The sequence below is a fragment of the Suricata suricatta genome, chromosome 7 (assembly GCF_006229205.1).
Source record: "Suricata suricatta isolate VVHF042 chromosome 7, meerkat_22Aug2017_6uvM2_HiC, whole genome shotgun sequence".
NCBI lineage: Eukaryota > Metazoa > Chordata > Mammalia > Carnivora > Herpestidae > Suricata > Suricata suricatta.
Genome location: NC_043706.1, coordinates 65,650,689 through 65,676,986, shown reverse-complemented (window position 1 = coordinate 65,676,986; position 26,298 = coordinate 65,650,689). Strand labels below are relative to the sequence as shown.

The following is a 26,298-nucleotide window of genomic DNA, read 5'->3' as shown; positions in this document are numbered from 1 at the left end:
CAAGCCAAACAGACACTTTCCGCTCTTGAGAGATTTATAGATTAGGGGAAAAATTATATGATTATACAAATATATATATATTTACTCAGACCCCTCTTTCTGTTAAGGATATTAGGAAATGCTTTCACAAGAAAAGGACGATCAAGCACAGATATGACAGATGAAGACAAAAGTCAGTCAAGAGCTTCTCAAACAGAGGAAGCAGCACATGCAAGGCCTTGCTGACAGGAGAGAACATGGGGAATTTAAGGAAACAAACAAGGCCAGCATGACTGGAGCACAGAGAAGAGAGAGAGAGCAGAAAGAGACAGAACTAGAAACACATGGGCTAGACCTCCTGGGGCTTAATAAGCTAGGATTCTACTCTTTCCCGTAATAATACTGAGAAGCCATTACAGCATTTTGAGTCGTAAAAAGATGCGAGCCCACTTGAGTTATAAAGCAATCATTCTGGATGTATGTGAAGAACAGATGGAGCAAATGCAAGGAGAACACTTAGAAAGCTACAGCAGAGATCGCAGAGAAGGACTCTGATAGCTTGGACTGGGGAGCACTAAGACTCACTGTTTGCCAGCAGAGCAGATCTTAAATATTCTCACCACAAACGAGAACTGGTAATTATGGGATCTGATGAGACCGTTAGCAAATATTATGGTGGTGATCATCTTAGAAGGCAGAGGTGTATCTAACCAACATGTTGTACACCCTGAATTTATGTAATGTTATAGGTCAGTTATATTTTGATAAATCTTAGGAGAAAAACACTACTTGTGAGGTCACTTCAGGGCCTGGGGACAGAGAATGTTTAACTATGCTGTCCAATTGGCACCCACTAGCCACACGGTCTGTAGCTGCACTAGCCACATGTGACAATTTACATTTTTAAAAATTAAAATTAAATTTAAAAATCAGTACCTAAGTCATACTCACCACATTTCAAGTGCTCAACAGCCACAGGTATCTACCATGTTGCACAACACAGATATAAAATATTTCCATCAACATGGAAAGTTCTATCAGCACTGCGAAGAGTGAGAAAGAAACTAGACCCAGCCCAAAGCGTGAAAAACTCTAACAAATAATACCTAGGTAGAAGAGGACCCTGCAGAGGAGTTGGGAATTTCCAGAGAATTAAAAAGAAAAGCGGGAGGCAGGGGCGTGCCTGGGTGGCTCAGTCAGGTAAGCATTCGACTTCGGTTCAGGTCATGAGTTCGAGCCCCACACCAGGCTCTCTGCTGTCACTGTGGAGCCTCCCATGGATCCTCAGTCTCCCTCTCTCTCTCTGCTCTTTCCCCATTCTCTCTCTCTGTCTCTGTGTGTGTCTCTCTGTCTCAAAAATAAATAAATATTAAAAACAAAAGAAAAGGGAAAAAAAAGCATGGACATGGTCTGATTCAGGAGCCAAAGAAAGGATACATCAACGGGACTAATCAAGTCAAATGCTGATGCCCACTAAGATGAGGACTGCAAAAGGAACATCTGATTTAGGATCAGGGAAATCTCGGGTGACCTTATCAAGAGTTATTTTGTTGTGGGGCACCTGGGTGACTTGGTTGGGCAGCTAAGTCTTGATTTCAGCTCAGGTCATGATCTCATGGTTTGTGAGTTGGAGTCCCACATCAGGCTTCACAATGATAGCATGAAGCCTGCTTGGGATTCTCTCTCTCCCTCTCTCTCTCTGCCCCTCCCCTGCTCATGCTGTTGCTCTTTTCCTCACTCTCAAAAACAAATAAATAAACTTAAAAAAAAAAAAAGAATTACTACGTTGGACTGATCAAGGTAGAAGCTTAATTCTCTTGGGTTAGAGAGTGAGTGGAAGGCAGGAAATTGAGAAAGCAAAAATAGGCTATAGTCGGACAGAAAAGGAAAAACTATAGAACAAACAGCATAGCTAGAGATAAGGAAATCGCTGGGGGGGAATATGGAACAGAGGAATTTAAGATGAGGACTTGGCATGTTTAAATGGCAGTGAGAGCAGCACTTGGGCGGCTCAGTCAGTTAAGCCTCCGACTTCGGCTCAGGTCATGATTGTGGGTTCAAGCCCCTCGTTGGACTCTGTGCTGACAGTTCAGAGCCTGGAGCCTGCTTCAGATTCTGTGTCTCCCTCTCTCTCTGCCCCTCCCCCTCTCATGCTCTGTTTCTCTTTGTATCAAAAATAAATAAAACATTAAATGGTAGAGAGAGATCACTTCAAAGAGAATGATTCAATACACATAATCAGTATCAAAGATTCAAAAGAAGGTAGGAAGAGATGACTCCAAAGAACTATAGTCTCCATTTGGAAGAGAGGAACTTCCACCTTCTTAACAGAAGGGAAGGTCATGCAGGCAGGTAGCAGTGTTCGGCAGCACACAGTTGAAGCTTTCCATCTTCTAGTAAGAAGGTGAAGCTGTCTTTTGGCAGAGATTCAGAGACTTGAAGAGAGCAGGGTGGGTCTGCCTAAAGCTTATATATTTGTAATTTAAGAAAAAGGTACAAAATAACAAAGTATGAAAGAATATAAAAGCAGGTGCAGGGATTTCAAAGGAGCCCATCTAAATAAGCAACCCTGAAGCTTAAGTGACCCTAGCTTTATAATAATCTGACTTTGAGAGGAGCGACATAAGGAGAAAGATGAGAGTTTAAGGAAGTATCACAAACCTGAGGTGGAGCAAAAGCAAGGAGAGCACTCATGCCCTGAGAGAAAGCAGGCGTAGCATGGGTGATGTGACGAGAAGATGGGCCTGCATCAGGAAAAATAGTGGGCCTTGTGCCTAAGACTTCTGAGACTGAGCAAAGTTAGAATGCAGCAGGAGAAAGGTGGAGAGTGCTAATTTAGCCAAGTGCATTGAAGTTCTGCAGCAGCCAAGGGCACTGTTTTCACACAATGGTGGAGCAAGAGCAAGGACACCCAAAGCCGCCTCCTGACCCAGCTATGTAGGGAATGAGACATGAACTGCTGTCAGACTGAGGAGGCCTGGGAAGCTCAGTCCATCCAGTGTCTGACTCTTGATTTTGGCTCAGGTCATAATCTCAAGGTTCGTGAGATCAAGCCCTGCTTCAGCTCAGCACGAAGCATGAGCCTGCTTGGGATGCTATCTTTCCCCTTCTCTCTGCTCCTCCCACACTCATGCTCTTTCACTCTCTCAAAATAAATAAATAAATAAACTAAAAAAAAAAAAAAAGGCAACTGACTTAAGGGACATTTAGGTTTGCAGTTAAAGAGTTTTCATAAATTTTATTTCAATGCTATAAAGTTGTTTTATTCCACAATAAACGATATCCCAATTTGCTAAAATAACTTGCTAGTCATGCTTTTCTTATAATTAAAGGAAACAGAAAATAAAAATCTTATTGCACTTAAAAAGATAGCTGTGACTGGTTTAAAAACACTCCCAACACACATGGATATAAATTATAAAAATATGAAAATACCTGAACATTGAAGTTGAGACAAAATTTGGGCACCTTCAAAGTGGTGGCTTGTCATCTTTAAATTAGGTTTGATACAGCGAATAAAGCTTGCACCCTGGGAGAATAAAGGTACTTTTTAAGACAATACATATAGTATTCTTATTTTTCTATTTCTATGAACATCACTAACTATCAGGCATGTTACCATTAATATCTGAACCTCTTTTAAAATAATCACTAAAGAATCTAAAACTTAATTAGCCTACTTTTAAAATTTTGAGCTTGGAATGAATTTCTGCATTATTTACTAATACTAGAAAAAGAATACATTTTAGATTTGAGTGCCAAAAATTATGTTATTATAAAAAGATAAGTCTTCCATTGTAAAATAGTTTAACATATTTAAAAAATATATTTTGCAGACTGACATATATATGATTGTTTTCTACATTTAAGTGTATTTACATGCTATATTTCTGTGGTAAGAAAATTGTCCTATAACAAGACAAAGATAAAATTTTGCCTCTTTAAATTTAGGCCAATAATTTGGGGAAATAATTCAAACTTTTTCATCATTCTGTAGGCCCCTAAGCTGTACCATTACACATTTTCAAGTTCTGTTTGTTAAACAGTATTTTTTAAAGCTTTTAAGGCATTCATTTAGAATCAGTTATCAGATTATGTTGAAAGAGGTAGAAAGAATATGGATATGCACACAGTGAACCTGCTGAGGATTAAAGTGAAAATTCTAGACATCCAAAGAACTGCTCCTTTTCAAAGCAGTCCTTTTAAAAAACTGAAGAGTTATTTCAACAATGATGCTCAATGCAACACTTTGAGAATGCTTTTTAGAAGTATCTTCTTATAAATCACAAAAGTATTTTATGCTGTACTTGGTATATTATACTTGGGTCATAAAAATAAAGGTAAAATACGTTCCTCATCAGACTTCATTTTTAAAGATACTTAGTTCTTAAGAGATAAATATTTGCAAACAATGAGAATATCTGCAAGAATCCCTTAATGGTTCTAAAAGCTAGTCTAACAATAAATTAAGCAATAACAGCATCAAAAGAATAAATATTAGGCTTTTCAAAATGACTACATGAAAAGGAAAAATACCTGGTTAAGTTCTGTAGATTTGTTCAAAAAATAGGCCTCACCTTGAAGCATGCCCACATATCAAACTTCTTTCTCGGGTAAATTTTTCATTAAAAACCAGAGTGAACCACTAAAATGTCTAGTTAATAAAAAAAAAAAAAAAGTGGAGGGGAGGGAATCCTAGGAAATATTGCCTCTTTAACAGGGCCTGAAAATGTTATGTCCATTTTTTCCATGACAACATTGTCAGGCTGGAGAATATTACTACTGGAATAATAAAATGAAAGTGAATTACATGCTTATCCTTAACCCTAAAAAAGATGCTTTCTTTCTCCACATAAGTAACTAATTATTTTCACTTTTCTGAAACTGCAGGACAATCTTAATTTAGTAACATTGAAAGAATTCTGTATATTTATAAAATAATTTGACTTCTCAAATACATTTGAATTTTCTTCAGAACAAGTGTAACTAAAATGACAACCATTTTAAAAACTATTTTTTTTAAATAAGGGAATTCACTTTTAAACTAATTTCTAATTATTCCAGATTTATTGTATTTGAGTAACTACTAATAAGAATTTAAAAGGACTACTTAAAAACTCTGATTTTTTAAATTGTACTCACAGTACTTCGAAGTTTATCCAGGAGCAGATTTAACTGTGTCTGTAGAAGAAAGCAAACAACTTTACTATTTCAAAAAGCAAAAGTACACAATGTTGTAAGTCACTACTAGCTCTCCAACATTAGCATAAAATAACATGCAATGATATCAACATACAACACAGTACAATTTAACAACTGATAAATTCTTTAACAGTAACATGCAAAATACATGGCTAACATAATGACAAGGACAATAATTTATATTAGTCATATAGAACTTGTGTAATTAAAAGACTGAAAATTAGCAATGCTACAAAATACACACACATACTTGCAGGGGGGATGAATGAGGGGAAAAGTGTACAGGCAACAAAAGGAGTCCATGAAAATGCAGGGGATGCATTCCGTAAAGAGATCAATAGAGCGGTACTTGAATATGTAGCAAGCTGGGTGCATTTTCTGTCACACTCCATTGAAGAATGAAGGCATACTTAAAATACACACTAATGGTATTAGAAATGTTTTATATAGCACTTATCATAAATAAAATTGTCCTGCCTAGATGTCAAAACCCTCTTGGCTATTTTAAAATATTTCACATTTAATTATCTTTAAAAGCTGGGACAATTCTCTCAAAAACAACTGGCAAGTGATAATAATTTAATAACACATTAAAATTCTGTTTTGCCTTACTTCTCTGCAAAGTAAATTATATAAAATTCTTGTATCAATTTAAAATTTTTTTAATGTTTTATTTATTTTTGAGAGAGAGACAATTTGAGCATGGGAAGTCAGAGAGAGGGAGACACAGAATCGGAAAGGCAGGCTCCAGGCTCTGAGCTAGCTGTCAGCACAGAGTCCGATGCAGGGCTTGAACCCACGAACCGTGAGATCATGACCTGAGCTGAAGTCAGACGCTTAACCAACTGAGCCACCCAGGCACCCCTCTTGTATCAATTTTATAATAAGATGCTTGTTGTACTACTTACAGAAGATAATTCAGATGTCAATTCTTGAATTAACATATTGGATCAATCATAGCTATATTTAATAATAATAATAATAATGAAGTAGACTGTACTGAATGGCTTCTATGAGTCACACACTGCTCAGAGCTTTTCAGAGACATGATTAGGTTTAAACCACACAACAACTGGGGTGCCTGGGTGGCTCAGTCGGTTAAGTGTCTGACTTCAGCTCAGGTCATGATCTCACGGTTTGTGGGTTCAAGTCCCATGTTGGGCTCTGTGCTGACAGGGCAGAGTCTGGAGCCTGCTTCAGATTCTGTTTTCCTCTCTCTCTCTGCCCCTCCCTCATTCATGCTCTCTTTCTCTCTCAATAATAAATAAATATCAAAAAAATTAAAAACAACAAGAACCACACAACAATTCAAATTAAGTATATATTATCAGCTTCCTTTTTCAGGTAAAAGCATTAAGCCCCAAAGAGACAAATTACTCGCCTATGATCATGGAACTAGTTATGGTAAAGCCAAGATTCTAGCATAACAAAGTTCATTCGCTTCCAAATGAAACTACAGTATACTTCAGACATCATAGGCTTAAGTTATAAAAATGAAGTAAATTTTTCACTGGATTAAAAATAACAGAGTCACACCCCACTTATCTGGTTGACTGAGTTCTGACAACCTTAATCAGTCTAGACCACAAATAACTGAAAAGCAAGTTCCAGAGGCACTAATTTGAAAAAAATACAAATGTCACAAAGTCCATGCCTCTTAATTCATAGACTAAGCATGGTATTCTCCAAAAAAATGGAGAAAAACTAATTCAGAAGACTAGAAGCAGCAAAAATGAACTTGAGAGAAGAGGGAAGAATGTCAATTATCAAGGAAGCAGTCAAAGATCATAAGGCATAAGGATAAACAATTTTATAAAATTCTCACTTTTTTTTAAGACACAGTGGTTTTTTTTTTATTTTCTTTTTATTTTTTGTGTGTGTTTATTTTTTTAATAGTTTATTACCAAGTTGGTTTCCATGGAATGTATTTTACTTTTAAGCATACAAATATTCGTGTACATAATGAAAGAATACAATTTCCATCAAAAAGAATTATGTTTTCTAAAACACTAACAGTAAAAGAATTCTGTCTCAAATAACCTGAAAATGTTACTTTTCAGTAGAGAACTTCTGGTTCTCAGAAATGATGGGTAACTGAAATCTTACTGTAAATGCTAGTCTGTTTTGTTAATTCATGTAACTTGAATTTAACAAGCTATTCTACTATATTTTAAAATAAGAATTACTATTAATACTTCATTTCAAAATGTCATAAAAACACTTGAAATTTTATTTGTAGTATCAGTTATAGTTTTTAGCAGCTTAATATGCAAAATATATCCTATTGCATACAAGCAATATATTTAGGCATTTCAAGTCTCAACATAAAAGAATACTTTAATTCAAAGAATTTTAAAAATGTTTTGTTTTTATTTATACTGTCTAAAATTTCAAGTATGTTCTTGCAAGCAACACTACTATAACATTATGAAAATAATAAGTTCCACTTCATATAGGCTAACACACTATTTTAAACTAATCTGCTGTCATGTCTATTCAGGAATTTCAAAATAACAAATAAGAAAAAATACTGCTCAAGAGAATTAGGAACTCATAATTAATGATTATAACATAGCAAAGTTAAAGACTTTTTATTCAATTACTTGTAAAGTATTATAAATTATCTCTTATATTCATATATACTTAAAAATCTAGGTTTATAAACATGATTTTATCAAATTAGTTATTTAGAACCCATTTCTATCCACAAGGGATTTCAGGAGGCTTACATTGTTATTATTATAGTATTCTGATACTTACAGAGTTTCTAACTGCATCATTTTTAATATCTAAAGTACATGTAATAGAAGGCTATACAGTTTTCATGTAAATACAATACTTTGTGAAGATGTATAAAAGAAATTAATTCTATGTCTTTGTTCTATTGTAATTTTTATTCATTAAACTTGTGATATAAAAGTTTTTAAATTATCATTTCCTATGCTAAATACTCAACAATTAGAAGCAATTAGTGTTCCATTTCTAAGACACATCATGTGTCAATTCCTTGTCAGACCTCAAAGAATAAAGTTTTGATCTAAAATTAATGAAACAAATGAGATGTTCTTCAATGTTAAATAAGCAGTTTGAAGGTATGCCATACAAAGCACTTATCTTTTACAAAGTTATTAAAAAGCTTTAATCAAATTTTAGTGTAATACGTACACCCATAAAGCACAGTGAAAGAAAACACATAGAAAATAAATTAAAAACTAAATCAGTAACTTGAGACGGGCTCTTTGTAACACGGCAGCCATTCTATAAATAAGAGTCCAGGAAGGTGATCATTTACCTGAAGCCCCTGGCTGTGCCTGCTTTTCCTCTCTCAACTCAACTAGTCCTCTCTAGCCATCCCGAGCTGGACTACTCCAGCTAAAACAAAACTGCTGAATGAGGAAGGAAACAGAAAACACATGGGAGAGAGAAGGCTTGAAGGTCAACCAAACAGTAAGCAGAAGCAAGAACATTAGGAGAAGCAGGTATGAATCTGATATGTTAAGCAACAAGAAAGAATAGACTCATAAAATTATAAGAATTTCTGTATGTTTAATTACTACACCTATTTTATGTTGTTTTGTATACAAACATCAAAAATTCAAGATCTGCTCTTGATTTCATTCATGGGATTTCTGACAGTGATCTACATTATCCTCTGCAAAGTATAAAACTATATATTTTACTTTAAGTGCACTAAAAACAAATTTTCAAATAATAAATTTAATACAAATACCTTAAACTTGTTTCCCACACTGATGAAGCTAAGTTTTCCTGCTTTTTGTTTGGTATCTTTGTTGTTGTTTGTGGATGATTCAAATAATTCTCGTATAAATTTATCCCTGGATTCACATATTAAGGATTCAAGAGACATGTGTAAAGCATCATTATTTTTTTCCACAAACTGGGTCTGAAAAATAAACAGGAATGATTCAATGCATCCTTTGGTAATATCCTTTGATACAGCTCTGCTCAACAGAATTTTTATTAATTTATTTATTTTTTAAACAACGTTTCTCTATTTTTGTGGGAGAGAGAGACAGAATGTGAGCGTTGGATGGTCATAGAGAGAGGGAGACACAGAATCAGAAGCAGGCCCCAGGCTCTGAGCTGTCAGCACAGAGCCCGATGCAGGGCTTGAACCCACGAACCGTGAGATCATGACCTGAGTTGAAGTCGGCCACTTAACTGACTGAGTCACCCAGGCGCCCCTCAGCAGAATTTTTTGAGATAACAGAATTGTTGTGTACCTGCACTGTCCAACACAAGTCCCCATCAACACAGACATGGAGCACATGAAGTGTGCCCAGGGTAATAAAGAAGTGAATTTTAAATTTTATTAAATTTAAACTGAAATAACCAGATGTGGCTGGGGGTTAACATTTGTGCAGTACAACTTCAACTTCAAATGTTTTTCTCTTAGTAAAAGTCACACTCACTGTTTCATAGCACACTGCCCCTGCAAAGTGCCTGATAATGAAGCCTTCATCATCTCTGATGTTCCTATGAACTGCCAGCTTAGATTTTCTGGGTATCTGAAAAGAGTGCATACATTAGTTATAAAATTATCAAAAACATATTACATAATCTCCTTTATAAAACATCTGGGATGTGAAATATTTAAAATTATATAGAAAATTTTCACACTTTACAGAATATGCTGCCTTTGAAACATCCAGTAAGCTTGGAACTACCAACGAATATAGCAAGTGTTTGGTTATAATATCTCAGAACAGAAAAAAGGAGTCAGACAAAAATAAACACTAAAAGTATGCAAAACAGTGGGCACTTTATAACGTTAACTGCCTATGTCTAAAGTAGTGGTTCTTGACTTGACTGGTGAATTACCTGGAAAATTTTTAAACCTCCTACAGCCCATATCATTTACATCAGGTGATTTGAAGGTACAGCCAAGGTTGAGAAGCATTGTTCTAAAAAACATCTGAAATCAGCACAAGACCTCTCCCACTTTTAAAACTATACATTCTAACATTTTTACACAATGAGCCTGAATCTATCTGAAGGACACTGAATCATGGGGCTATCCTATCAATTACAATATCTCATATTTAAAAGTTTCCAAAATGCCTTCATGTAAAAGAGTATATCTGATCCTCAAAAATAACCTAAGGATAAGAAAGACAATCTCATTTAAAAACGAAAAAAACAGACTTTGAGAACACTACCAGGCTCTTTCTAGGTGACAGAGCTAGCAGGGCACAGAGCCTCTACTTTATGAGATGATACACCAGCATGAGCCAGAAGGGGGGCCTCGGAGTCAAAATGCCCAGCCTGATTCCCAAACCCACCACTTCCTTAGTATGCTACACATGACCGGTCACTTAACCTCTCTGTATACATTTCCTCAACTCTAGCATGGGGATACAAACAAGATCCACCCCAGAGATTATGAGGATTAAATAAAACAACGTAAGTAAATCCCTCAGATCAGTGACTGGCACATATGAAGTGTTTAATAAATGGTTATTATTACTTTTATTTCCAAAGAATTACAACAAAAGAGCCTATAAAAATTAGAATTTACTGTCTTGCTTTGTTCTCTTTTAAGACAAGCAGCCGAAGTCCATTACTGATGTTTTAGCTTGTTGTCCTTGTAGTTATGTATTATATAACTCAGGATTCTCTGAGACCCTGGTCACAATTTTGTTGACTAGCAGTGTATACTTTGGTAAAGATGGTCGCATGTCCACAAGCTGGTCATAACAAAGCCTAGTGAACAGTGAAGAAACAGGACTGGATATACATCTTCAATCTTCGCAAAAGTTTTGGTGAGAATACTATTGTTTGATTTCTATCTCCAATGAAGAGAAACAGTCTGCATTATAAGAAATATCTAAGGATATAGAAGAACTCCAAGTCAGTGGGGCCAGTTGTTAGATTCACTGCCAAGAGAAGGTTATCACAATTACATCATCTTTTCAAGTAAATGCATTCAATCTATTTACCTAACACATTCTTAACGTAGTTAATGATGTAAGGAAATAGGAAAACTAGCCTTCATTCACTTCCACTCCTAGATCTATCAAAGCAATGACTTATATATACTGTGTTATAATTTCAAAACAATAAACAGTATGGGAGGCATCTGCACCTCTACGCAGCTTTTCTTTTCTTCTTTTCCCTCCTTCCTTCCTTTCTTGTTCTCTGTAAGATAAGGTAGCACCTATCTTCCTGAATGAAACTAACATCCATATGTCTCTGTGCTAATCAGCTCTTATTGGGTGCAAGGATGGAGCTGTCTTTGTATTAGGGCAAGTGATGATGGTTGAGTATAAAGACAAACAGAAATTAGGAGAACACAGGAAACACCTCAATAGCCTCAGGTCCAGCCTCATGAAGAAGGCCCTAGTGCTCACTGCTGCAAGGAGTCAGGCACAGCTCTATGCCCCAATAGCAGTTCAGGGAACCAGGTCTTCTGGCCTCTTCAGAAGTGCACTTCTCATTTATTTCTACTGGTCTCTCTGTGTGATTTTTCTACTGCTTCAGTTCTATGTCTCTCTCTGAGTATATTTACTCCCATTTAAAACTCCCTAGGAAAGAGCATCAGAATAAATTGGCTACCCATTAACGAATATGAATTGCTTGCACAAGTTAGACTCTAAGCCATAAACTTTATTACTGGTCTTACAAATATACAGACTGGGGGCTGCTTATGATTCTAGATGCTAACCCCTGGAACATGATCCAGGTCACATGACAGAAACAAAGCAAATGGTGTCCACTTTGCTAGAAGGAAGAACATAAAAACAGCCAGTAAACCTTTTCGTCCATTTAAGAAAGATGAAACGTACTTTCCATCCAGCTAAAAGGGCCTTCATTAGAGAGATCATCATCCAAAACACACATGTATAAACTAAGTGCCGATCTACAGAGGATGCTGTGCTAGATAAATTATAGTTGCTCTAAGCCCCTTATATCTTATTACTCTAATTATTTAATATGCATTTCTAGTACATCTTTCTAAAGGTTTCTCTTCCCACCACAGAGTCTCAATTTTGAAATGGTAAACTCACAGTGAGTCGGAAATGTTCCTTGTGCTTCTGGTGAACTGCAGATGTAAAGTGTTGATCACTTGGCTGGGGAAGGCGATTCTCTTCATCTAAAATATCCAATATCCCCACTAATTTTGCTTCAATTAAATCTATTCCCAAAAAAGTCAAAATATGACAGGGTTAAAACATTTCAATGAAATGTGAACAATTCGCTGATTATAGATGTAAAGGACTGGTAAGCAGGAATGTAACAGGTGATTGTATTATAAGTAATCTCACAGGAGACAGAAAGCAGATGGATTTTATTTCAGATTTAGCAATCTATCAGAAAGTAACATCATACACAGGTTTCCCCCACTATGGAGAAGTTTGTTTTATGCCACTTCGCTTTTACAAAAGGCCTACATTACTACCTCTGTTCTCTCAAAGAAACCCAAAGAGAATTTTCTCATTTACTAAATGGTAATTGCTTCTCTGATTTACACCATTTTGCTTTATGAAAGGTTTCATAAAAATGTTCTACTTTCAGATAGCAGGGGAAACTATTTAATATAGGTTCTAGAAAAACAAGTTAATAAACATATGATTAATGTAATAACCATTCTAATTTGTCAGCTTGGATGAGAGGCTAAGGAACCAAAAATTCCTCCTCTTCCATACGATAGCTACATTCAGAATGAAATAAAAGTGCAGAAGCTTTTGCATGCATAGCTTTTAAAATCTACTTTTCAATACTGATTCAAATACCTTCCAACAAAACTTCAGTAACAGCACAATTTTATAATCCCTTCATGTTGTTTGAATTTCTTGCTTGTACAAAATAACTATAAAATATAAAATGCTCAAATACAGTATATAAAAGCTACTGAATGCAAGAGACTTCAAAAGGTATAGGACATATGAAGAGAAATCAAAATTCTACCTGCATTGCTCAGAGATGCATTTTAGGCAACTGGTGATGAAGGGGGAGCATGCAGAACTAAGCCATAAATGAGTATTTTTTGATAGATGTAGAAAGATATGAAAGTGGACTGAAAGATAAATGGAAGGGGGGGAATTCCAGTGTATATCAAATCACAAAATCAAAGGCACAGAGATCTGAGAAAAGCTGTGATATGTAAAGGAAATGCTCAGTGAACCAGGTAGGATGTAAGTGCTTTGAAAAGTTGTGCCAATGTGAATCATTATCATTATTATTATTATACTATCTTGTCCAAATGTAGCACATAAGTTACTGACTCAACCATCTGAGTTTGGAAAACAAAGTTTGACCAACAGTTGATTTTAGAGATGAGGTGGGAAAGAAAAGGAAAATTAAGCACTAGCTCAGGGGTGAGAGAAAAACTGTATTTTACTGATAAAAATAGACAAGAAAACAATGACCCTGTCCTCCTGCTGCACAGCATTATCTGGATATGATACACGAAACTTATGAGACCAACTTGCAACCAGCCAGAGGGTATTGCCAATGCAGGGAACAGAAATAAGGGAACTGCAGAACTGCAGAGCCAAACACTGAAAAACCTGCAGAAAGCCTGGCTAACATGGGTTTCTTCAGGTGAGATAATTATTCCCTTTGCCACTTAAGCAATTTAGTTTCTTTCTTAACTTGCTCACATATTGGCTGTTTAAGAACAAAAATATTCATCACAGCACACAGAAGAAATTTTAGGAAAACTTTCAACATCGCTAAATTCGATGCCATGGTATGAAAAATAAATTCCCAGTAGTACCAGGGAATTGAAACCTCTCAAATACCACAGCTTCAAGTCCTGTAACGAGTAATATCAATCACAGAGCACGGAAAAATTACTAGTAAAGGCAGTCACTAGATCTTCCCAATAGTTTCCAAAAGTGGAATAAAAAACATACCTATACAGTCCTGATTATCCACATAATGCACTTCATTAACACCTAAACCTTCTTTTTGATAGAGTTCTTGTTCCTAAAATGGAATAATAATAATCATAGATATGGAAATACTGCATAAGAAATGGCTTGTTTTGTGCCACTTCTGATCATAACATTTATTGATTAGTCCAGAGTATAAAGGTTCATACCAAAACGCTCAGGAGCTAAAGAGATTTACAAAACATTAGGGAAGAAAAATCCCTACAGCAATATGAGGTCAGAAATTACATGGCCAACATATGATGTACATGTGTGGAAATGTTCCGTCCTACAGATAAGCACATTCTTCTTGAAATATGCAGAGATCGGTTTATATCCATTCAAAATCAAGGAAATACCAGGGCTTTGAAATACCTTTAGCAACTTTAAATTCATTCTTTAAATTTAATTTTACTTTATTTTAGAGAGAGAGAGAGATTAGTGAGAGAGAGAGCACAGGAGCAGGGAAGGGCAGAGGAAGAGAGAAAACTCCAAGTAGGCCTCACGCTCAGCATGGAGCCTGATGTGAGATCATGACCTGAGGTGAAATCAGGAGTCGGATGCTCAACCAACTGAGCCACCCAGGCACCCCTTTAGCAATTTTAAAGTTAAACTTCTCAGTAGAATAGATCAAAAGTTAAACTTTTTCTGTAAAGGGCCAGGCTGTAAATATTTTCAGCTGTGAGCTGTCTTTGTCGAAACTACTCCATTATGCCACCACAGCACAAAGGCAGCCATAGATAACAGTACATGAAGAAGCATGGCTGTGTTCCAATAAAACTTCATTTGCAAAAATAGGCAGCATGTTGGATTTCTCCCAAAGGCCAGAATCTACCAACCCTGGAATACACGGAATATAAGAACTTGCTGTGATAATTTTTTAGAAGTTCAAAGAAGAGCTAAGCAAACTAGCTCCCTTTGACAGGAAACCTCCCTCCTCTATATCCTCAGTGGTCCTAAAGCGCTGCCTGAAGACAGGAGAGATTTTTCAACATATACAGACAGGCACTAGAAGCCAAGAAACAGCAATTAATTGCAAGTGGGCTCTAGTATCTACACAGTGATACAAGGAATATATTACTGGGAAAAATAAGTGTAATTTGAAAAAATGATTTACAAATTAAAGTTGAGTTCCTAGATTAAATCTGGTATCTTCTTAAATTTAAAAAATGGGGGGGATTTAACTAAAGATGGATGAGCAATGTAATGAGCATAGGCTGACATGCATTTTAATCTTTTTTTTTCCTGAATGTTTAAATATTTCCTCTCACAAGATATAGTAAAAAAAGTTTCTATCACTTTAGATAGATATTGGGTCCACTTGAGACCCAATCTGAATTTGAAATCCAAACATTTATCTTATTTTATTTTAAGTTTATTTATTTATTTACAGAGAAAGAATCCCAAGCAGGCTCTGCACTGTTAGCACAGTGCTTGACGTGGGGCTCAATCCCATGAACCGTGAGATCATGACCTGAGCCGAAATCTAGAGTCAGGACACTTAACCAACTGAGCCGCCCAGGTACTCCCAAACATTTATTTTAAGGAACTGTTATAAAAATAAACATATATCTTGATACTGTTTCCTCATCATGCTTCTAGATAAAGCTTGTTGGGCTGGCATGGAAGGGAAGAATTGGCATGTTAACTGAAAAGCACACATGTACAACTTTAAATAGTAATGGAAGAACTAACGTGGCTGGATAAAACATATTCAGAGTAATTATCTTAACTGATAAGTATTTGGTTTACTGTTTATTTATGACAGAACTGGCTTAAACTACAGTATACAAGTAAAAACTATAAAAGGGAATGTGCTGGGAAACTCATAACAACAAAAAACAACCATGTGGGAAAAGATTAACCGAATGGGAATAGGGAAGAATACTTGGCATTTCAGATACAGATACAGTTAAGAAGAGAACTGGAAAACAGCAATGGTAATATGAGGAGAATACAATGTTGTCAGTCAGCAGCTGGAAGGTAGGTTCAGACCTGAAGCAGTCATTAAACTGCTAGAAATTCGTTTTCTTCATCTGTAAAATAAATTGCTGAACTAGACCATTTCTGAGTTCCCTGTAACTCTACTATCCACCTGCAGTAAAACATATCTCAAATAGCCCAAAAGAAGGAAAGTCAAGGGTACTGGTAGATAAATACTGGAGAATTCAAATATAAGGTAAAAATGGTAAGCCTAGTCACAAATCAACTGATCCAAACCTATCTTTACTTATTCTGAACTCTAAAGAATTATAACTTTCCTAGACTTGGGATTATGAGTGTTGGCTATGCCCACTTATTCGCTAGGCACAGTGGCAGCAAGCCCTCTCCTGGACCAGAGACTGGAGGCCAGCCATAGGCACACCATTCACAGGCGCCTAGGCAGTGCACACAGTAGTCCAGCAGAGAATGCACTGCCCAGAGGCCCTGAGAGCCAATGGTCCCACTGCATCCCTCGATTTGGTGGCTTTCCTGCCACACACAGAGAGAGGGTGATCACGTAGTAGAGTGAGCAGAAGCAAAGAGACAGAGAAGAAGGGTAGGAGATGCCAATGTCAGGAATAAGAGTTGTTTGGCAGTGGCAGAAATGGGGCAGAAATAGGGGCAATAGACTCAGAAAAAGAAACAAGCAAAATACCAAGTCTAGCAAAAGTCACTAGGAAGCAACAGATGTGCACTTCTGAGGAGATGCCTACTAGAGTTTTGGTTGGGTCCCTAAGCTTCAACTGTATCAACTAACACTTCTGCTGATCCTGAGCAACAGCTAGACCCTGGGGTCTTTTCTGGGCATCTTTGATCCTCTGGGCAACCCTACATATTATATCCCATCAATCAGAGCAACTGCAGCATGCCTCTGTTCCTTGAAATTAAAATAACTTAATTCAGTTCTTAAACTTAAATTGTAATAGCAATTACCTCCTTCAGAATCCTTTCATTAAAAAACTGCTGAAGCTTTTCATTGCAGTAGTTGATGCAAAATTGTTCAAAACTGTTATGTTCAAAATACTCTGAAAACAGAAAACCAGAGTCAAAAGTCATCAGCAAATCAACTTCATTTTACGATATCAATGCTTAATTTAAACTTAGGCTAAAATATATATATAATTGTATTATACTCTCCAAGGTCTCTTATTTCAAGACAAATTTTGTTAGGTATTTCAATTAATTACTGAAAATACTACATTTTACTTAACAAAAAAGGTAAATGTTAAAGGAGATAAATTTCATATAGTAAAAAATACCAAATGTAAACCACTTAAACATAAGTTTCTTAAGTACAAGGTGTTAAGGCAATCTAAATTAACTGAAGAGCAAAAGTGGCTTAAAAGCCAAGTGCTTTAAATCTTTTTCTGTATAATCTGTAAAATTATAGTTTAAAAATATTCCAAATATTCACTCATTTCTAAAATGAGGAGACTGTATTATATTACCTCTAAGTACATGAAGTACCCTGTAGCTCTAAAATGTTATGATTCTGTGTATGTGCCTGTTACACTAAAACTGGTACAGACCAAGAAACAAACCGTCTGAAGATTTTAAAATCTTACGTTACTGATGAATGTTTTTCTACCTCTGAACCAAAGGTAATAATTATAAATTTTAAAATATGTATCACATCAAAACCAAAATCCTACCTCTCCCAAAAAGTAAACATACCGTCTCTTGGCCAAAGCAAACAAACTACACAGGAGGAAAACACTATTCCTACACAGCCAGAAGGAACATTCACATTGATAAAGCCCAATATAAAAAACGGTCCAATTTACTTGGAGATTTTTACAAAACAGTCATCCACAACAACACATCTGACACTCAGATGTTAAGGATTCATTTTATTTCTGGTTGCACAGCTCCATGGCTGTTCTCAAACATTCATCTTGAATACAAATTAATATATAATACCTTAAATATATATTTATATTTATATTATGTAGTTATATGCATAAAGTCTTTAATATACATATTTATTCATTTGATGGAAATTCATTAGAAATAGAGATCCGTTAACAACACTAGTGATGAATTTCTACACATAGCAATGAGTTTGGCTTATATGTTAGGTCAACTTGTATCCAGCACTACATTATAGTCAGTGGTTTTAATGACTTAATTTTCTTTATTAGTAGAACTCAAAACTTTACCTTTATTCAGTTGCATTCATTTAGGAGTATAGAGACATCTCCTAACTATAATGGTTTCAATCAACATGTTTTATTATTAGCATTACTATAACCAAAACCTGAGTTTTTCCTTTTGTTAAACATCAGCTTCCTAATTAAATCACATTATGAAATGAAATGTAGGTATGGACATATAACTTAAAAAATACATCAAGGGAAAGGTATTGCAGGGGAAAAAACTTTTTTAAAAAATTTTAGATATATGTGGAAAACCAAATAAAAAATAACAAATACAAATTCACAAACAAAACTATACTTACCAAAACCAGCAATATCTAGGACTCCAATAAAATAAGATGATGTTTCAAAAGGAAAACACTGATTTACTCTGTTGACCACATGATCAAAAAGATGACTATAGACAGTCTTTGCCAAAGCATCACGAGCATTGTTTGCTTGCTCCACTTTCAAGGGTACCCTATAAAAGAAGACTATACCAATGAAAATTCCTTATAGTAGTAATTGTGAAAATAATGCCAGACGCCCAAGACCAAAGGGTAGCTAAACACATTCACTGTGAAGAACAAAATAAAGAGCTACCAAAGGTCATTTGTGAATAGGCACAAATAAATGGGGCAAGAAGCATACTAAAAGAAGAACTACAGAAACTGTCTACAGATAGATAAAAAACGTAATATTGAGTAAAAGATGTTTAGGCGCAAAAAACTGACTACCTTAATTTATACTTAACTACACATGCTAAATATATTTTAAAAAATCATTCAGAGGAATGATCTTCTTTTTGACTTTCTTCAAATGCAAAATAAACTGTTTAAATCAGGCTAACTAAAGTTTGGCACTTTGTTTAACACTGTTTGGGAAGAAATGCTTATATCTTAAACTCTGGACTGTCCAATTCTCCTATTTATTTATTTATTTTTAATGTTTTATTTATTTTTGATACAGAGAGAGACAGAGCATGAGAGGGGGAGGGGCAGAGAGAGAAGGAGACACAGAACCGGAAGCAGGCTCCAGGCTCTGAGCTAGCTGTCAGCACAGAGCCTGACACAGGGCTCGAACCCACAAACGTGAGATCTGACCTGAGCCGAAGTCGGAGGCTTAACCGACTGAGCCACCCAGGCGCCCCTCCAATTCTCCTATTTAATATAAGTAACTACATGGTTTAACAGTATTTGATGTCGCAGATATAGACACACAGCCCTCTTCCTTAAGAAAGTTAAAGTCTGATTAAAAAACTTCCATAGAAGTGAATTTTCAAATGCCATGCTAAATGCTATCATAAAGGTAAGTATGAGGCACCATGGAAGCAACAGAAAAATTGTCAAATTTGGAAGTAACCTTAAAAGTCTGTCTGGTCAGGCTGATACTTGAATCCCTTCTAATATAGTTTTCCAACTTACACTTCCTGCAACAGAACCCTTTCCTAAGTGAGTCCTGTGTGAGCATGCCATACATAGAACAAAGGGGAAATGGAGGAAATGCTACCTGAAAATCACAAACCTCTGTGTTTATCCAGACTTTCCATGGACCCCAGAAATATCTCTAAAGAACCAAGCAACTGTATGGCACTACTATATACATCTTCCTTGCTAAGGTTTTCTTTATAATAATTTGGAATTGGTTTAGTAAATAATCCAGCTAACCATATCTTCCTAATGTTTTCCAAAGTGTAAGAGCTACCAAATATTGTGAGTGGCTAAAAGTTTGTTGGTTTTTTCAAAATTTTTAAAAATATTTATTTATTTTTGAGAGAGAGAGAGATAGATCATGAGCAGGGGAGGGGCAGAGTGAGAGGGACACACAGAATCTGAAACAGGCTCCAGGCTCTGAACTGTCAGCACAGAGCCCGATGTGGGGCTCAAAACCACAAACTGTGAGATCATGACCTGAGCCGAAGTCAGAGGCTCAACCAACTGAGCAACCCAGACACCCCTAAAAGTTTGTTTTTACATCCTTCTTGGTTTACTTTGTTGAACAGCTTCCTGAAATATGTCACAAAAACTCCCCCCTTCCTTATTTAGCAATGAATAGAGGATCTGACTTTTTTCCCTCACTAATGAAGATCTTACAGTACCCTTGGAATAATGGCTGAATATCAATTTTATTTTATGTATCAAAAACAGAAATGTCTAAAACATAGAATATTGAACCAAAAGCATACAGTTACCCAAGCACAACCTAAAGTTCTTAGTTAGAGATTTCAGAAATTCTGGCTAGGCTCTTATTTTCTTGTCATTCGCAATTTCCTCTAAATGAAGAATCTGAGAGGTAGGAGGAAATTCCATTTGCTAAGCGTTTTACTAAAGTGAGTTCTACCTAAAAAGTTTTAGAACAGGGGTGTCTGGGTGACTCAGTCAGTTTAGTGTTTGGCTCCTGATTTTGGCTCAGGTCATGATGTCACAGTTCATGAGATCAAACCCCATGTAGGGCTCCACACTGATAGTGGCAGGGCCTGCTTGGAATTCTCTCCCTCTCTCTCTCACAAAAGAAATAAACATTTTAAAAGCTAAAAAAAAAATAAGTTTTTCTAATAGAACATGTCATTTGCAAGAAAAATCACTTTTAAAGTAAAATGGCCTATTGCCTTCTGAAACCAAATAATGGTGATGGTGGCACAAGCTTGTACAGTGTCGGGAGCCGCCAAGTTCTCTGGCTGCCTCAGGCAAGGACTATCACTCTCCGGGGAGTGAACCAGCAAACAAGATTTCCATCTGGAGGCTGGAGATTGCCATTTCCTGGTCAAAATAATTTTTGGCGACTGTCTTGCTGCGCCAGACGTGGATTTGGCCAAGGTGCACAAAAGATCAAAACCGCATTTTGGATTATTCAGTGCTAGCTCCCCCTCCCCAGCATTGCAGAGGCAAATCTGGGCGCTTCTTGTGATATGCATTTGACTGTTTACCTGGTAACCGACCCGGGTCAGTTTCCCGCCCCAAAACCATATATAAAATAAGAGTGTTTTCTGGAGAAAGAAGGAGAAGAAGAAGAATAAAGAAGCTAGAGGCTTGATCGGAAACCGTGTGCTGTCTTCACTCTCTGCGTCTCCCCCCTCCTGCCCTGTTTTTCTCTCCCTCCCTCAGGAAAAGAACCTGCGCCAATTCTCCGCCCTGCCGGTTGGGAGGATGAGATAGGTGCAGCGTGCAGGGACCCGGCCTGCGGGGAACGACAGTACAGAATACTAAAAACCCTAGATGTACCCTTTAAAAGACTGAATTACAGCTCAAAAAAAAAAAAAACAACAACAACCCAGCTGTCCTGAAAAACAGAAAAAAACACTGCCTAAAACAAATACTGATTAACATAATCAACTCATATTTTTGCAGTTGTACAAAAGTAAACCACTCTTACCTTATAAACTTCAAATACGTGCCATGCAGCATATCTAGCTGTAAGGAACAACTTTAAGAGCTGTGAGGGTCAGCATTTATTTATATAGTGAATTACTGCAGTGAGATGCACAGAATTCTAATTATCGAGCACATGTTTTAGAACATTATAATGAAAAGAATAAATCATTCAAAAGATCTGTGTTTAAATCTTTAAAACTCAGTGTTCTCAAAGAAAGATTTTCCCTTGACAAACTACAAGGCAGTATTTTTACAGAGCAAGGAGTTAAGGAACTTACTTTATGACTGTTCCTTTGGTGCCCCCTGCTGTTGTTAGCATGACTCTTGTAGTTAAACTCACGCGAAGATCATCTTGATCTAAGCCTAGTAATTCAGCACAATATTCCAATGCCTGAGTAGATTTATTCTTCAAATTACAACCACCTAATGAAAACACATTTAAAAGACATTATATTAACTAGATTTTCAAGATCCATTTCTTAGAAGTAGACTTCACATATAATCTATGGAATGGACCAAGCTTATTTGTGACTTATAATTTCACCTCACTTTTTCACCACCTTTTTCAAACACTCATACTGCCAGGTCAGTGGGAGACCCTCACTTGAGGCAGTCCATGATATAATCCTTCTGCTCATCATTATTAACCTGCCACTGTTTCATTTTTTATGACCCTGCAAGCAAAATATACTAATGATAAATTATAACCTTATAAATTTCTAGAGAAATATAGTACCTTATCAGTAAAATTCAGATGACTCTTGAAAACCTTAAGAAGTAATTGTAATGGCAAATGTTGGCACTTCAGTAAGTCAGTGTGGATGTCTGTCAACATATGAGGTTGTGTGTGTGTGTGTGTGTGTGTGTGTGTGTGTGTGTGTGCGCGTATGTGTGTGTGTGGTATGTGTCTGTGTGTACCCATGCATACATATGCATGTGCTTAAGTTGTTTGGGAAATAGGAAGAGTTTGAGGAGGCAACTGCTATTACCTGCACGTCATATCCACTGATTTCTAGTTGTGGAGGCTGCTCTAAAAAGCATTATATAGAAAGACACTATACTGCAATGAGCCTCTGCACTGATATGGCTCTAAGACTCATTAGCTGTGTGACCCTGAACAAGTTACTGATTCTCTCTGTGCTCAGATTAATCATCTGTTTTAGAGGATACTAACTATAAAGCTAATAAAATTGTTATAGAGATTAAGGAGGCTACATATGTGAAGTTCTTGGAGTAGTACCTGATACACAGTAAGCACCATATAACGGTTAACTATTATTATTTTTATTACTGCTACTAATATTCTAAAAATAAACATTTTACTAATAGGGTTTGATTTTTATAATAAATTCATCTGAAGACTAACTTCAAAACTATAAAGACTTTGTGAAAAATCTTAAGAAATGTATCATGACAAATTAGGAAACTACTTAATAGACTGGTCTCAGGAGAAAAAGACCATGAGATTCCATATGAATAAGGGGTTGTCAGGATAACTCAACGGGGACAAAAACAGCTTTTTCAGAAAATGGCATTGAGACAACTGGATACCCACATGCAAAAGAATTAAGTTGGACCCCGGCTTCACATCATAAATAAGACCATAAATAAGCTAAAATTATTAAACTCTTTGAAGAATACACGAACATAAATCCTCATCATCTTGGAATAGGTAACAGTTTCTTAGATATGGCACCAAGAGCACAAGCAACAGAAGAAAATTCGACTTCATTAAAATGAAAAGCTTTGGGGGCACCTGGGTGGTTCTGCTGTTAAGAATCCAACTCTAGGAGCGCCTGGGTGGCTCAGTTGGTTAAGCCTCCGGCTTTGGCTCAGGTCAGATCTCACGTTTGTGGGTTCGAGCCCCGCGTCAGGCTCTGTGCTGACAGCTAGCTCAGAGCCTGGAGCCTGCTTCCGGTTCTGTGTCTCCCTCTCTCTCTGACCCTCCCCCTCTCATACTCTGTCTCTCTCTGTATCAAAAATAAATAAAACATTAAAAAAAATTAAAAAAAAAAAAGAATCCAACTCTATATTTCGCCTCAGGTCATGATCTCACAGCGGTGAGACGCGCCCATGTTGGGGTCTGCACTGGGTGTGGAGCCTGCCTAAGATTCTCTCTCTTCCTTGCCCTCTGCCTCTCCCTTGCTCACACCACCCCCCAAAAAATTAATAATGAAAAACTTTTGTGTTTCAAAGAACACTACCCCAAAATTCAAAAGATAACCCACAGATTTAGAGAAAATATTTACAAATTATATATCTTATAATGAACTTGTATCTGGGATATACATATATTTTTTTAAAAACTCCTAGAACTTGATGGGGCACCTGGGTGACTCATTCGGTTAAAGTGTCCAACTTCAGCTCAGCTCAGGTCATGATCTCACAGTTCATGGGTTTGAGCTCCACATCAGGCTCTGTGCTGACAGCTCAAAGCTCAGAGCCTGGAGCCTGCTTCAGATTCTATGTCGCCCCCCTCTCTCTGCTCCATCCCCACTCCCATTCTATCTTTCTCTCAAAAATGAACATTAAAAAATTAAAAAAAAAAAAAAAAACCTCTTACAACTTGACAATAAAAAGACAACCCAATTGGGACGCCTGGGTGGCTCAGTAGGTTAAGCGTCCAACTTCGGCTCAGGTCATGGTCTCATGGCTCTTGAGTTTGAGCCCTGTGTCAGGCTCTGTGTTACAGCTCAGAGCCTGAAGCCTCCTTCAGATTCTGTGTCTCCTTTTCTCTCTGCCCCTCCCCTCCTCATGCACTGTCTCTGTCTCTTTCAAAATAAATAAACATTAAAAAAAATTTTTTTAAAGAAAACCCAATTAATGGGCAATGGTTATAAACAGAAATTTCTCCAAAAAAGAGATACAAATAGTCAATGAAGACATGAAAAAATGCTAAATCTCATGAGCCTTCAGAAAAATGCAAATAAAAAACACTTCACACACACTAGGATGGCTATAGTCAGACAGTGTGAGGATGTGGGGAAACAGGAACCTGCACATGTCATTGATGACAATCTGAAATGAATATAGCAACTTTAAAAACAGTCTGACAGTTCCTCAAAAGGTTAAGCAGAGTTACCATATGACAGCAATTCCACTCCTGGGCATATACCCAAGAGAAATAAATACATACGCCCATACAAAAACATGAACAATAATGTTTTCAGCAGCATTATTCATAATAGCCAAGGGCAGAAACAATCCAAATGTTCATCAAATGGTCAATGGATAAACAAAATTGGTATAACCACAGAATGGAATACTACTCATGGCAAGTACTTCTCATGGACTGCTTACAAATGAAGAAAGGAGGAGCTGGAGAGCTTCTGGGATCTAACACTAAAGTCCATGTTTTGACTACTATATTAAATAGCGCTTTCAGTTTTTTAACTCATATTTAGTATAAAATATTTTAATAATGTATTTATACAGGACTCAACAATCTTTTTTCTCTTAAGTGTCACATCTTAGGCTTTGCCAGCCATACGGTTTCTGTCACAACTACCAAACTCTGCTGCTGTAGCATGAAGCTGGCACAGACAAGGTTCAAACGAATGGGTGTGGTTTTGTTCTAACAATACTTCATTTGCAAAAACAGGCAGCTGGTCAAATCTGGCCATGGGCCACAATTTTCCAACCCCTGTATTCATGGATCAAACTTAAGATCATATAGAAAGTCTCCATGTTTATGTAAAACCACTGGAGTTGAAAAGTTACTATCATGAAGACATTAACATGTTTTTAATTTGCAGAAACTATAACGTGTTTCATTTCAAAATAATAAACTGTATGGGCTTGTACACATTCAATTCCCTTAACTAACTGATCCAAGTTTATGTCAATGAACCAGAAAAATGTTAAAATACCTTAATAGATGGCAGAGAATTATGCTGTGCACATATTGGAAAAGTAGAATTATCAGTCGAAAAATGTAACTAAATATGACCATGCTGGTCACAGTTACTTATCCTTCAAAAAATGAGTTTATTCCCTCAGTATCACCGACTTGTTCAAAACAGAGCTCAAAATGACTAATAATGCAGCATCCTTCATTTCCAAGATTTACCACATTACACAAAATATTCTAGAAATTTCAGGGTATTAAAAACCTGCACACAAACAGACTGAATTTACATATAACAAAGAAATGACAGAACTTCTAATTTTATTCCTCTTTAAAACAGAACAACCACAAACAAACAAACCTGAGGTGCTGCCAGCTTCCTCAAAATCAATATTTCCAAGGTGCAGGACACCAGCTACTACCCGGAACAGATCAAGCTTTTCTTCATCATCCAAACCAATCTTTTTCATAGCTGTGCACATTCTAATAAAATCTCCATGGTCATCTAACAGAGGATCTTTCAAGGAACCTGCCTTAAGATACTACAAAACAAGGAGATATCAATTAATTGCTCTTTTCTCAAGTATATTAAAACCACTACACAAAATCTATTAATGCACTATATATAACATGCAAAAATCAAATATGTCAATGGGAAAACTTTACTATTCTAACAATTCAAAAACTAAATGACTGAACAAATACGCAGGATCTCTCTGTATTATTTCTTTCAACTTCATGTGAATCTAAAATTATCTCAATAAAAATCAGTAAAAACTGGAATAAGATGTTCTCCACCTAAATTACAATTTTAACTCTAATGTACTACAATGTTAAGACATGTTAAATAAAAATATAAATTGAGTGAAAATGAAGGATTATGT

The 26,298-nt window shown here is 36.4% G+C and overlaps 1 protein-coding gene across 5 annotated transcripts in view; it reads right to left on the bottom strand.

Annotated features, from left to right (window-relative positions):
- The window catches only part of MYO6 (myosin VI), an 86,393-nt gene that overhangs the window by 29,398 nt on the left and 30,697 nt on the right, over positions 1-26,298 (bottom strand). For 2 of the 5 annotated variants that reach the window (XM_029944849.1, XM_029944845.1), the window contains exons 11-20: positions 25,776-25,956; positions 21,846-21,990; positions 18,520-18,677; positions 16,995-17,086; positions 14,061-14,133; positions 12,210-12,337; positions 9,615-9,710; positions 8,912-9,085; positions 5,122-5,160; positions 3,415-3,508 (exon numbers count right to left, since the gene is read on the bottom strand). In XM_029944849.1, the coding sequence (XP_029800709.1) occupies positions 3,415-3,508; positions 5,122-5,160; positions 8,912-9,085; positions 9,615-9,710; positions 12,210-12,337; positions 14,061-14,133; positions 16,995-17,086; positions 18,520-18,677; positions 21,846-21,990; positions 25,776-25,956 (1,180 nt within the window). Of the gene's footprint in view, positions 1-3,414; positions 3,509-5,121; positions 5,161-8,364; positions 8,568-8,911; positions 9,086-9,614; positions 9,711-10,632; positions 11,079-12,209; positions 12,338-14,060; positions 14,134-16,994; positions 17,087-18,519; positions 18,678-21,845; positions 21,991-25,775; positions 25,957-26,298 lie in introns of those variants that run through there. The other 3 variants (XM_029944846.1, XM_029944847.1, XM_029944848.1) reach the window with 3 other exon arrangements.